General features: G+C 43.5%; 1 protein-coding gene across 1 annotated transcript; it reads left to right on the top strand.

The window, feature by feature from the left end:
• The first annotated feature begins 9,303 nt into the window (after positions 1–9,303).
• Positions 9,304–10,323, top strand: LOC115476789 (probable G-protein coupled receptor 33). Its single transcript, XM_030213368.1, has one exon. The coding sequence runs from the start codon at positions 9,304–9,306 to the stop codon at positions 10,321–10,323; it is 1,020 nt and encodes a 339-aa protein (XP_030069228.1).
• The last annotated feature ends 4,490 nt before the right edge of the window (positions 10,324–14,813 follow it).

Genomic DNA, 14,813 nt, shown 5'->3' with positions numbered 1-14,813 from the left:
TCGGAGTGCTAGCCGCCCTTGCTAGCTACCATTCAGAGACTGCGTTACTGACTACCAGCCAGGTCAGCCGTCACCCCGCGGTTCCAGCAGTCCTGCTGGCCGCCTGCAGCTGGGGGCTCAACACCTGGTGAACGGCGGCCGCCGCGGGTGAAGATTCAGGGTGCACGGCTGTCCTCTGAGGTCTTGCGGGGCCTTAGGGAACCTAAGGGCTCACCACTAGAAACAGGACACTAGTATGGCGTTAACAGCCTCTAGCGCCAGAGTTTGTTTTTGATCATGAGGGCCTCAGTGTGTATTTGAATTTTCAGAAAGCATGTGTAGTGAAATTACTGTACATCATATGCTAGTACTCATATGCTGTACATCATATGCTAAGACTCATATTTTCCTGTTAAGTAGAGACTGTCACTGTAAAATGATTCATATGTAACATGGCTGGTATTTCTACTCTGGCATGACTGGGAGGCATGAAGCATAGCAAGATGCAGTCTAAATGTACTGTTAAGGAGAATCCAAGGTGGCTACTTGGGACGAGTATCATCTCACATTAACAACTGAACTCCAGCCCTTTTTTTCTCCTCATTTCTGTTTCTTATCTGACAGTAAGCATTTGGGAGGAGATTCTATATATCGTGCCCAGCGTTCTGCACCTCAATATAAGCGTATACCATAACAATGTGGGCAACTTAATTGGCTTAACATGCCAATCAGCATTGGTAACCGCACTTAACAAGCAATAATGAGCACTAATTGGCAATAATTACAATTTACAAGCATGACTTGTTAAGTATATGCTGTAATAAACTGCACCTAAATTCTAAAGTGTGCAGTTCAAAAGGGGCATGGCTATGGGTGGGGAAATGGGTGTTTCATGGGTGTACCCAAATTTAGGTGCATTGTTATAGAATATGGCCCAGTCCATGTAAATTTACATGCAGGGATTTACGCCACATTTTCGTTGGTGTAAATGAATGCACATAGTTTTAGGCGCTGGGTCATCAACTAAGCTTATTGTGCCTTAATCTACATATTGTGCCTAAATCTTATAGAGTACGCTTAGGCAAAAATGATTTCCGTGCGGATTTTCTAGGCACCATATATAGAATCTCCCCTTTGACATCTAATGCCAGAGATAGATCACTGGGGAGTTTGGTTGGTCAAGAAGTGCCTCTATTTCCTTAGATCTGAGTGCTTCAAATTCCCCTAACACATCTTGCCACAATTCAAAGTGCCCATGGCTTGATGGCCAGTGGACCAGGTGATACCATGAATAGAGTCTACTGCAGCACTAGAGATAGCTGCAGAGGGAAGTGGAGCTGTATAGCAGGATGTGATAATTCTTGAAGCATCAATGGTATAAGAAGAGAGTCAGCACCAGTTGGAATATAGAGCAAAGAAGCTGTTCCTCAAGAACAGGTACTCTGTGGCAAAACTGATAGGCAGTGAGGGGTCATAAAGGAGTGTCCCAACCGTAGACACCCTCAGTCTTTACCCTGATGGGATTTGAAAAAGTGTGTTGGGCTTGGGCTATCCTCTTCTATTTTACTTTCCTCCACACCGGAGAAAGAACTTGGCTATGGAAATTGAACTGAGTTTGCAAAAGGTTCAATCAGAGGATTTATAGACTAGGGCAGTAAATTTGGAAGATAAAGTTGAGGAGTTTGCTGTATAGTATTTGATCTGATTGTACAGATTATGCCTAGTTGACTTCAGTAACAACATTTTTTTTTTTTTATGTTTCAATGATTTTTATTGACAGCATATCAAGTACAATAACATCTCTTTGGAAAGTACATGGTAAGTCTGTGCTGTCTAACATTATATGTCTATGAAGTCCCCCTACCCACCCTTCCCACCCAACCTACCCCCCTCCCCCCTTTCCTTTTTAACTAAAACAAATGCACAATGACAACATCAAGGAAGAGTATTTGGGTTAGTTAGCAAGTAAGTGCTCTTGGCTGACGGTTTGCAGCGTATTCCAGAGTCTGCCCCAAGTCTGTCGCAACCGCCTTCTGTCTTCTAGGTTCTGGTCGGAGAACCGCAGCATCTTTCCAGTTTGGATAGGTCAATCATCAGTATTCTCCATTGGGTGATATTCGGTCCATTCCGGTCCATCCATCCATTTAAGATCACCTTCTTTCCAATCATTATCGCGCGTTGCAGAAATCCACAGTATCCCGGCAACGCAGGCTTGGCATATTTGTATATTCCAAATAAGAGTAAGGGCTGTAGCTTTGTCTTTCTGCGCCAACATGTCCAGATTGCTTCAAGCACTTGTTTCCAGAAGTGTTGCACTCTCTGACAGGCCCAAAACATATGCCCCAAAGAGGCCCTTGGCGCATCACATTTCGGGCAATTTCCAGATGCCCCATACCCTGCTTTCTGGGCTCTGTATGGTGATATATGTAAACGGAGCACAAATTTGTATTGTAATTCCCAGTATCGCGTGAATGGCGAGGTGTGGAGTATAGAAGTCAAATAATTTTGTATCGTATTATCCGTCACCTCCGATGCCAAGTCTGCGGACCAGTCCTGTGCCCTTCTTGTAGTCTATATCCTCTGTTGTGTCTAATAGATATCTGTGATGGTACCGTAGCGGAACTTCATTTGAGATCCCAGTGTTAAGGCTGTACTCAATGTGTCCTGAACATCTTCACATAGATTACTCCAGCCTACTGATGTAGCATAGTGTTTTACTTGAAGGTAGGCGAACACATCCGAAGCTGGCAATATGTATTCTCTCTGCAATTCTGTAAAAGGACGCATTTGCCCTTCCACAGTTATTAGTTGGTATAGGAATTGAATACCTTTTGCCCGCCAACCGAGCAAACACTCCGGAGGTTGTCCCACCGGGAAGTCTGGATTGTGGTATATTGGCAGGAACGGTGTCGAGCTCGCTGAAAATCCATGCCGTCTGCACAGCCATCTACATGTGCTCTGGTTGACGTCAAAAACAAGTTCTTGGATATTTTAATGTCTGAGTTTGTTTGCCTGTGTGCAACAACCAGCCAGGGTGCAGCTCTGGGAAGGGCCGATGATTCTATGTGGGTTGCTGTGAATTCTTGGCCTCCCACCAGCCAATCCCTTATATGTCTCATGGAGCACGCTATCGTGAGGTACCTTATACTTAATAGTCCAATTCCTCCGTGCGTCCTAGGTTTGTGTAGAACATCTATTGGGAGCCCTCGGTCTCTGGCACCTCGCCACAAGAAGGTCTGGATTGCTCTAGACAGGACCCTCTCCTCTCTCCGTCTTAAATATAACGGGAGCATTTGGAAGGTATATAACCAGCGAGGGGCCACCATCATATTAAACAGGGCAATTCTGGCTGTAAGGGAAAGCGGAGCCCTCCCCCATCTTTGTAATGTACTTCTGGTTTCAGTGAGCAGTGGTATCACATTTTCATTGTAAGCTGCAATGGGTCAGTTGGTATCTCTACCCCAGGTATTTCAACCGCTCATTTCCCCATTTCAGAGGAAACTGCCCCTGCCACTCTGTTTGAACCTCTTTCCTCGTCGGCATGGCCAGTGATTTTGTGTGATTGAGTCTAAAACCTGATATCTCCCCATAGTTCCCCACAACTTTGAGCAGGGCTTCTAATGATGTCTGAGGATCATCTAGGAGAAGCATGAGATCATCTGCATACGCCAGCAATTTAGTCATGTGTCCAGGTAGCGTGGCTCCTTTGATTTCTTTTGTATTTCTTATTACACATAGAAGTGGTTCTAGTGTAAGCACAAATAGTAAGGGGGAGAGCGGGCACCCCCTGCCGCGTTCCCTCGCTCAATCCTAAACTCTTTTGTCCTAATGCGTTAACCAAAATGGAGGCCGTTGGCGATGTATAGAGAGCTTGACTGCCTCAAAGAACCAACCCTGAACTCCCACCCAACGTAATGTCTCAAACATGAACGGCCACCTGACTACATCAAATGCTCGTTCTGCATCTAAGCTAACCAATAGTCTGTTTGTGTCCGTCTCTTTGCGTGCATCAGCGCCGCCAACAGCCTCCGCACATTAGTACTGATTTTCTACCTCTGACGAACCCCACTTGGTCCTGTATGTATAACCTGGGGTAGGCTTAGGGCCAGTCTATCCGCCAGGATTCGAGACAGGATTTTGATGTCAACATTGATTAGTGATATTGGCCTATAGGAGCCGGGCTGCAAGGGGTCCTTCCCTGCTTTGGGGATCAAGCTGATCAGAGCTGTATTTGCGTATTGGGGAAAGGCGCCCTGTTGGACCGCTTCGTTGTATACATCTATCAACGGCCCAATCACCTGGCCTTGGAGCATCTTATAGAACTCGCTTGTATAGCCATCTGGCCCAGGTGCAGTGTGAAGTCTAAGTGCTTTAATACCTTGTATAATTTCTTTTGCGGTTATTGGGGCGTTTAGATCCTCTATCTCCCTTGTTGAAGAATTAGCCATTCCCGATCTTTTTAGGTATTCCGCTGCTTTGTTCTCTAATGATTCTTTTCCCCTGCTTTTTTGTAAAGTAATTCAAGTGCTCTTAAATAGTTCAGCTACCTCATCATATTGGCTGCAGCCCTGCCTTCTGGTGTGCGCAAGCTGTGATAAGTGTTGTTTCCTATTGTTTTTTACTACTTTGGCCAGATAAGCACCGCTTTATCTCCAAATTTCTGAAGCCTAAATTTCCGATATACAAGAGAACGTGTCCATTCTCGTCATGTAAAGGCCTGTAAGTGCTGTTCGAGCTACCATGAGGGCATCATAGCATGTTCGGGTAGGTGTTTTGGTATACATTCTCTTTGCCTCCCTCAGCTTGCGTTCGAAGGCTATAACTTGCTGGCTGATTCTGCGGTTGCGCCTACACACATACGCTATGATATCTCCCCGTAGTACTGCCTTTGCCGCTGACCAGAATAATCCGGGGTCATCTAAATGACACTCGTTGTTCTGCTGGTATTCCTCCCATCTCTCACCTATGTATTTCTTAAAGTCTGGGGAGGAATAAAGGTATGCGGGGAACCTCCATCCCGCGGGTTTCTGAAAGAATGCCTGTGCTTCCATGTCTGCCCATATCATTGCGTGATCGGAGATTTCCTCCGGGCCTATCTGGGCATCCAGCACCTGGGGGAATAGCGTTGGGGACAAAAGAATGTAATCTAACCTAGATTGTGTTCGATGCACTCTGGATGTATGCGTATAGTCTCTTTCTTCCTGGTGCAGTAATCTCCAGGGGTCTATTATCCCTGCTAGTGTACAGAAAGACTCTAATATAGTTCCTCCTGCTTTATCACCCTGTGGCATTCCTTTGGACCTGTCTATCTGTGTATCATATACCTGATTCATGTCCCCAGCTATTACCAAAGGCAGATGTGCGTATTGCTGACATCTATTTAGCAGTTGCGCAAAGAAACTTCTGCTTTTAACCAGGGGCGCATAAACTGCTACCAGTAATATCTCCTTCCCTTGTAGGTTTAATTGTACCCCAAGATATTTCCCTTCTCCATCTTTGAACCTTAACTTGGCTGTGCATGCAAGGGCTTTGTGTATCAGTATTGCTACACCTCCTTTCCTTCCCATTGCTGGCGAGCAGAACACCTCTCCCACCCAATGTCGTTTTAACTTGTCATGCTCTTCTCGAGACAGCCTCGTTTCTTGCAGGCAAGCTATCTGAGCTCCATGATGTTTAAGGGCAGCTAGAATTTTTGTGCGTTTTACTGGGGATGTGATACCACACACGTTCCACGAAACCAGACGTGTCTTTTTGAGTCCTGATCTAGCCAGGGCCTTCTCCATAAGTTACCTTCAGCTTGTTTAATGCATAACACCCCCGGGCGCCCAGCCTCACCCTTAGGGCTCTCTGTTCCGTTTTATTCCCTTCATTGTCTTTTACTATACTCCATGCTACACCCATGTTGTCTCTTCTTTCATGTATCTTTTTAAATTCCCCTCCTTTCTGTCTGTTGCCATACCCTATTCTCCTTCCCTCCCTCCCCGAACTCTCCCCCCCTCCCCATCCCCCCCTTGAATGCTTCCCCAACTGTAACATTAGAGGACACTTCCTTGCTCGAGGCCCCAACAACTTGCATATTATTAATAATTCTTAATAACCCGCAGCAGTGTGTTATCCGCTGCCTTACCCTACACATTCAGCCAGACAAACCTTAGTGCAGCGTCTTCAGCTTTCAGCTGCGTTTTTTGTATTTTCCTTTTGTTTCTTGTCAATGCTGCAGGCAAATTCTTTTGCTTCATTTATGGATTCAAAACTTTTCCAGGTGTTCTCTTGCTTGATCTTAAGTATAGCTGGATATAGGAGCATAAATTTAATGTTTAGAGCAACCAGCTGCTTGCATACTGGGTTAAATTGCCTCCTTCTGTCCTGTAACTGGGCAGAGTAGTCTTGAAATATACGTATCAAGTGTCCGTCAAACTTCACCTCATCTCGCTTTAGTCGGTACCCCCGCAGGATCTCTGCTTTGTGCAGGTAATTATGTACTTTTAAAATCACCACGCGAGGTAACTGTCTGCCATCTTTGATTCGTCCCACGCGGTGCGCGCGTTCTAGGCAGAGCGGCCCTGAGGAGTCCGACAAGGCAAACTCTGAGGCCAGCCAGCGTTCCAGCGTTGTTGCCAATACGCGGTCTCCGATTGTCTCCGGCAGTCCCACAATCCGCAGGTTCGATCGCCGGGATCTATTCTCTAGGTCGTCTATTTTTCCGGTCAGGAGTTCCACCGTACCAGTAAGTTTTTTAAGGGCTGCTTGCGTCGGGTTGTTAGCGTCTTCCAGCTCTGATACCCTTTTTTCCACTTCTCCAGTTCTCCTCATAGTCTCCGAGAGCCTTGTTTCAAAAGCTTCATATTGAGTTGCCAACTTTTCAAATTTGGGCTCCAATGCTGTTATTACCACCTCTGTCATCTGCGCTAGTTGCTCCGCCGAAAAAATCGGCCCGGCACAAGATGGCGACTTCTCAGTCCCAGCCTCCGTTGCTCGCATTTTCTCTTTGTCTTTTTTTGCTCCTCTGTTCGCCATTCCTTTCGCTGGCGTTTCTAAATATTTGTCCATAAATGTTCGGCTGTTTGCCTCTGGCTTTCTGTGCTATAATTCCGGCGTTAGCGGGTTATTTTAGGAGTTTAGAATGCTGGGGCCTCGGAGAGAGCAGAAAACACGTCTTACCCTCTCATCGCACCACGTGATCCCCCCAGTAACAACATTTTTAACTTTAGGAATGAAGTTCAATTTAGGCAGCCTTTCCTTTTTTTTTAACCCCAGCACACATATCAATCTCCATCCTAGATCCTTGATCTCTTTAACTCTCTCCTGTATTGGTTGTTGTTTGCAGCTTTCCTTTAATATTTTTCCTTTTTCTTTCATTTTTGGCAAGCTTTCTTTGTGCTTTCTGAAATCAAATACAGTATAAAGCTTCATGACATAACAGTGGCGTAGCCAGACTGCCAATTTTGGGTGGGCCTGAACCCAAAGTGGGTGGGCACAAATTCCCCCCCCCCCCCCCAGCAAAATTTATTCACACTCAGATGCATTTGTCACACAGGGTAAAGTTCTGCTTTTCAGTGCGTCCAATTTCAGACAATTTATTTAATAACCTAACACCCTTTTCAATGAGCTTTCAGAGGCCAAAACCTCCTGCCTCAGGTCAGTATAATGCTGTTACGGTATCCTCTCCTGACCTAAGGAAGGAAGCATTGGTCTCTGAAACTTTATTAACACCATATTACTTTATCCTAAATTAAAAATAAAATTATTTTCTTTACCTTTGTTGTATGGCCATTTACTTTTTCTCATTGTGTTGCTCCCAGTCTCTAGATTCTGCTTTCCTTCGTTTTCGCTTAACTCTTCTGTCAGGGTTTCCTGGCCATTTGTCATTTTTCTCTCCTTTTTCTTTGCTTTCTTCAATATTTTTCTGCCTCTCTCTGTGTCCAGATTTAATTCATTCTTACTTAGTATCCATTCTTTAATTTCCTTCATCTACTTATGGCTTTTCATCTTTTTCTCACCCTTGTTCTCCCCATGCCCCTTCCTCTTATTCTCCAATCTTTCACTACTCCCCCTTTCCATGCAGCAGCTCTCCTCTTTCTCTCCCCATCCTTCCAGTCTCTCCCCTCTGTCTCCCCATCCTTCCAATAGTCTCCCCTCTTTCTTTCTGCATCCTTCCATTGTGTCACCTCTTTCTCCCTACCCTTCCATCCAGCGTCTTCCCTCTTTCTCTCCCCATCCTTCCACCCATCTACCCTCTCTCCTGATCCTTCCATCTAATGTCTCTCTCCCTCCTTCTAACCAGTGTCTATCTCTCTACCCTTTTCTGTTCAGTGTCCCTTCTCTCTCCACATCCTTCCAGTCTCTCCCCTTTTTCTCTGCATCCTTTCATCCATCTCCCCTCTTTCTCTGCCATCCTCCCATTTGTTTTCCCTCTTTCTCTCCCCATCCTTCCGTTTTCCCTTTCTCTGCCATCCTCCCATCTGTTTTCCCTCTTTCTCTCCCCATCCTTCCGTTTTCCCTCTTTCTCTGCCATCCTCTCATCTGTTTTCCCTCTTTCTCTCCCCATCCTTCCATTTTCCCTCTGTCTCCCCATCCTGCCATCCATTTTCCCTCTCCCGATTCAGGCCCACCAGCCCCAACTCCCATTGCCGGCCACTGCTGCTTTTCTGCTGCTTCGCTCCAGGGGCAGTGACGTAAGAGACGGGCGGAGCCTGCAGAGCCAGCAGCCAATGCTTCGAGGCTGCCTGCGGTGCCGCGGTTTTTTTTAAACATTTTTTCTCGTCGAGTCTTAGCGTTGGCGCTCAGCTCAGTCAGCTGAGCGCTTCTTCTTTTTGTAGCGCCGGCCCTGCTGCTCATCAGGAAAAGCAGCAGTGGCCGGCAATGGGAGCTGGAGCTGGGGCTGGCGCTGGGCTGAAATTGGGTGGGCCTGGGTGGGCCCCTGTGACATAATAGCAGCAGTAGTTTATCTCCTTTTTATATTCAGGAGGCTTTTTATCTTCTTTTAGTCCTCTTAAGGTTTTTGTTAGTTTCTGTTATTTATCTCCTGCTGCAATGGGTCCAAGAACACATTCACCATGGCCAATTGCTGCAACGGGGATGTTATCTTCTCCTAAAGGTTTTGCACTATTGCCACTACCATCTTGAAATAAAGTAACTTGGCCTAATTTACACAGAATCAGTAGCAGAGTTGGGTTTTAAATCCCTCAGTTCTTGATTTGTGCCCACTGTGAAAATTTACTGGCATTAAACATTGCTATCATAATCTTTATAACTGTTAATTCACCAAAGGATCTTACACTATTTTGTTTTTAGGATGGGATGCGTTCATTCATTTTGATCAACATGACAGTAAGAATGGAGATGCAAGAGGTTTTCAAGGAAAGGAAAATGGTCAACTTGGTGCCTGCCACCTTTTTTTTCATCACTTTCCTCTTTGGAATAATTGCCAACAGTCTGTTCCTCTGGGTGCTGGGCTTCAAGATGAAAAGAGCTGTCAACATCATCTGGTTCTTCCACCTCATTTTGGCCAACTTCATCTTCACCATCATGATGCCAATCATTGGGGTCTATTTACTTGTTTACCCACAATGGATCTTTGGGCAATTGATGTGCAAACTTATCAACACCCTGCTGTCTGTCTCTATGTTTGCTGCTGTGTTCCTGCTCACCATCATCAGTACTGATCGTTATCTGCTAGTTGTCCATCCACTGTGGTGTCGATCCCACAGAACCACCAAGTGTGCATCCACCATCAGTGCTATGACTTGGGTCCTGGCATTAGTGTTCAGTGCACCATATCTCATCTTCCGAGTGACCCGCCTAGATGAGCAGAACAGGACTATCTGCTATAACAATTATGCTTTTCCCAATGATTGGGAAGATCTCAACACCCTGAAGCTGAAGAGAAAAGTACAGTGCTTTTTGTTTGTCTTCAGATTCCTCCTGGGCTTTCTTTTACCATTTATCATTATTAGTTTCTGCTATCTTACCATAGCCTCTAAGATGAAGATGAAGAGCCTCACCAAATCCAAGAAACCCTTCAAAGTGATCATCATTGTCATCATCTCTTTCCTTTTCAGCTGGACACCTTATCATGTGTACTACGGCTTGAGTTTATATCCAGACCATTATCCAGGACTCCTAAACATTTTCAAAGTGTTATCTTCTTGTCTTACTTGCATCAACAGCTGTTTTACACCTATCCTTTACCTCTTCATTGGTGAAAATTTCAAGCAGATATTCAGAAGATCCATCATGTCTTTATTTGAGTCAGCTTTTAATGAGTACACAAATTCCATGGACCAGAGTTACAACGATAGGTTAGAAATCTCTGTCCACTCAACTGTTAAAGATCAAATATAGAAGACCTCTCCAAGGTCTAATTGTGAACACTGGAGAAAGGTACAGTCTCATTATCGACTCGTAGATTATTTAGAACACTGAAGTAGGAAGTTGTCAGCATATTAATTTTCTTCGCAACTTTTCCATACTGAAATCCTGTTTTTTCTCACCATTGCCAGGGCTCCTCATCTCCTGTAATGTCATGACAAAGGCCACAAAATCTAGCTCTAGCTAAGTAATCTATTAGTCCTTGTTGAATGGCAAGAAATTAAGAGAAGGCCAACAACTGGCCTGGTTTGTCTTGCCATATGCCCTTGTTCATCCTGTGGGTCAATTAGAGCTGGTAAGAAGAGAATAGCAGTGCTTTGTGCTACATCTGCCTCTTCCTGCTACCTGGAGAAAAGATTAGCTTGAGGGAACAGGAAGAAGGCAATGGACTGGAGGAAGGAAACTGGAGAGGATCAACACTGATGGAAATGAGAGAGAGAAGATGGAATAGAGAGAACTAGAACAGTGCTAACTGTGCCTTTTCCTCTTAGAATCAAGATAGAGATGATTATGAGATGGCACATAAGGTAGCAGACCAGACAAGAATCATCCGTCAATAAATTTATTCACTACAACATATAAAATAACAGTTACATTCCTGACACAGCCATGCTTTGCCCATGTTTGGGCTGCATCAGGGGCATAGAAAGATCAACAGGTGTGTTTCAGCATTGGGGCTCATTTTCAAAGCACAGACTTACAAAGTTCCATAGGTTACTATCAGGCTCGTTTTCAAAAGAGAAAAACGTCCAAAAAGTGACATAAGTCTGCATTTGGACGTTTATTTCACAAAGAAGTCCAAATCAGTATTTTCAAAACCTATTTTTAGATGTCTTTCTCTGAAGTCCGTCAGAAGGACGTCTAAATCTCAAGGGGGCGTGCCAGGAGTGTGTTCAAGGTGGGACTTGGGCGTTCCTAAGACTTAGATGTCTTTCAGCCATAACGGAACAAAACAAAAACATCCAAGACTAAAACTTAGACGTTTTGAGCTAGACCTGTTTTTAAAAAAATAGCTACATTGGGAATTAAACCCACTTCCCCAGGATCAAAGTCTGCTGCACTAACCACTAGGCTACTCCACACAAGAGGTGCCCCAAATGACCAGATGACTACTGGAGAGAATTGGGGATCACCTCCCCTTATGCCCCCAAATCACAGTACATTTTTTCAAACAGCATTTTCAAAAGGAAAAGATAGACTTTTCTTTGTAGAAAATGACCTTTCCTGTTCTGATTTTCCAAATTCAGACTTAGATGTCATATCCAAAAATGCCCCTTGTGTGTTTGACTTGCCCAAAGTCACAAGGAGCAGTGGTGGGAATTAAACCCAAGTTGCCAGGATCAATGCCCACTGCACTAACCATTAAGCCACTCCGCCTCTGTTTTGGACGTCTTGCATTTGGACGGGACGTCTTTTGTTCGAAAATGGACCAAAAAAAAAGGACATCCAAATCACAAGACATCCGTAGCATTTTCGAACACAAAAAACAGACGTCTATCTTTTTTGAATATGTCCTTCTTTCCTGTTCAGAATTTGGACGTTTTTACAAAATGTTCAAATTGTGATTTAGACATTCTATCGAAAATGCCCCTTTATGTAACTTTGCAAGTCTAAGTGCTTTGAAAATATGCCTCATCACTTAATTGGTAAAAGCAGCTCTCTCTGCAGTAACAGCTTGGTGTTGTGGTAAATAAATTTATTGACAGATTTCATTTAATTTATTATACTTTCTATACCACCTTTGCCAACTGGCAGACCAAGGCAGTGCATAGATTAAAATTAATACAATAAAACAGAGCAGGAAAAAGAACAATAAATTGACAGGAAAGATGATTCTAGACTGGTTTGCAACCTTTTGTGCCATCTTGGATCTTGCAGAGTGCCTGCCTTTGGGTTTCTTTGGATGACTAGGAGATTGGATTGGACTTCAATTTATTACTTATAACCTGCCCTTATGTAGGGGCAGTGAACAAAAATACATACATAAAATCACATAAAAACAATTTCAAAACAAATTTTTCATAATACACAATCAAGAAAGAAAATGGAAAATAATGTCCAGGTCCCTTAGATGGATAAAACTAACCTGTTTAAAAAGGCTTACCCTACCGATCCAACATAAATACCTGATCTTTGCAACACAACAAAACTAAAGAACGTAGTGGACATAACACAACTCTTCCGCTGTACGATTCCTTAGTGTGGCTGTGCCACATGAACTTTATCTTACCACAACATCACTTTGTATTTGTTTACACCAGAGTCTGTAACGCCTCTCTGGTACTATATAAACCACATTGAGCCTACAAATAGGTGGGGAAAATGTGGGATATAAATGTAACAAATAAATAAATAAAATTAAAAAGCAGCACCAGCAGGCACATAATACACTAGGCATAACAAGTGTGATTTCAGTTGTTGCTTAAATCTTTGTACATGTCACTTATTTTTAAGTCCACTTGACAACTTATTCCATTCCAACAGTCAAGTTACTGAAAATGTTACGCTTCTAGTTATGTCCAGACATACTCTATTTAAAGCAGGCATTGCAAGATCACAAGACATCAACGATCGTAATTGAAGAGATGGAAGATATTTTTCAATTGACTGCTTTATATATAAAGAAGACTCCTGATGCAAAATATTACGAACTAACAAATGTAATTTATATCTTATACAACAAACAACTTGTAACCACCTCAATTTCTTCAGATATACAGTAATATGTTCAAACCTCAGCAAATCAAACAACAAGTGAACTGCCGAGTTCTGAACTATCTGCATAGATTTAATACAGGCAGTAGGTAAACCCAAGTAGGCTATGTTACAATGCTCAATGCCACTGAAAACTATAGCCTCAACAACTCTTACAAGATCAAGTTTTGGCAAAAGTCTCCACAATTTACTCAGTAAATGAAGTTTGAAATAAGAACCGCAAACCAGTTGGGCATTAAACTATGTAGAACCTATACTGTGGAAATCCTTGAGGATCAGGAATGAGTCATCACTTCTGAAGTTTAAGAAGGAACTTAAAACCTGGTTATTTATTAGGCTTTTCATCAAGAAAGGGCATTTATGGTCTAGCTTAGGCTCTGGCTGGGTGTTGCTAACCTGTACCATTCCTTTCTTATATGCAATATTTTGCTCTTTGTAAACTGTAACTTTTCCCTGGCATCACTTGTGCTATTATTTTGTAAGTTCAATGGATACTGAATAGTGTACGTGTCCATGATGTTTCTGATTAGAAATTAAAGAAATAACATGAAACTGGGTGACAGAGAAGAAGACAGGGATGTGGATATTTGGGGGAAGGAGAAAGAGGAGAGAAACTTGAGAGACTGGCTTGGTGGGGAGCAGAGGAGAGGGCAGTGGCTTTGAGAGTTTAAGGGGGTCTTTTACTAAAACTTAGCTCGAGCTATCTGCAGCAGGGCCCATAGGAATAAAATGGGCCCTGCTGCAGATAACTTGAGCTAATCTTTAGTAAAAGACCACCTAGGTGATTAAAGCTGCATGAAATACAGAGAGATGAGAATGAAGGGCGGAAAACAGCAGAGAGGCAGACCTACTAAGGGGATGTGACAGCTGTAAGGAAAGGTGTTTTAGGATGGAAAAAGTCAGGCTTTCTTGAAAGAATGTATGAGAATCTCTGATATTACTCCTCAAGTTGCTGTGATGCTGGTCCTTTGCTCTTTATACTAAGATAGTTCCATTTCTTAAGAGTCAATTGAGCCAGTCATGATTTACCCCCATCCATGGACTTGTAGTTCCTGTTTTCTTAGAGACATTTTGAATTACAAGGCCATAGGCACAATAAAGGTAAAGACACAAGACCCACACCAGCTAGTAAATGAAAATTGAAACACACAACACAAGAGTATTTATGAAAGTCAAACAAAGTCACTCCAATCAGTCTTAAAAAGTGGAGAAAAAAAACCTCTCAGAGTATGAGCCCATCCCTAAACAGACAAAGTACTTTATACCATCATGGGTCATAGAAAAAAAAACCCCTCTACTTACACAAAAACAGAATGGAGTGAAAGCCATAACGGCATGTAGAAGGAACAAGTTCAGTCGCTATGTGCAAGGTAATTCCAAAATTTGTACTTGAGTTGTACATCCACACACTCGAATATCAAAGGCTTCCAAAAATCCACATAGCACTGTAATCTAAATGAAATGAAGAATGTTCATTTCACTTGCGCTGCTTCAGGGGAAAATGTACTGATCCCTGGCCAAAACTCTCTCCGCCAAGGTAAAACCAGGCCTGAATTTAGTTATAGGCAACTGCCTAGGACACCAAGTTTGAAGGTGTCAAATACCCAGGCCAAAAGAGAAGCATATGGTACTTCAAGGGGGAAGGGGCGCAATGGAACTATTGTCTTCCTTTGCACCTCCTCTGGGGCTCCAGTCTTTGGAGTCTCTGACACCCCTTAGTTCTCCGCTGTCTGGAATCTGCTGCCTGG

Source organism: Microcaecilia unicolor, chromosome 8 (genome assembly GCF_901765095.1).
Source record: "Microcaecilia unicolor chromosome 8, aMicUni1.1, whole genome shotgun sequence".
NCBI classification, from domain to species: Eukaryota; Metazoa; Chordata; class Amphibia; order Gymnophiona; family Siphonopidae; genus Microcaecilia; species Microcaecilia unicolor.
The sequence above is the reverse complement of the archived record's forward strand: the minus strand, read 5'-3'. Positions and strand labels throughout refer to the sequence as shown.

Bases quoted from the DNA above. Each gene is read 5' to 3' on its own strand.
- LOC115476789 (XM_030213368.1), top strand. From the start codon at position 9,304: ATGACAGTAAGAATGGAGATGCAAGAGGTTTTCAAGGAAAGGAAAATG.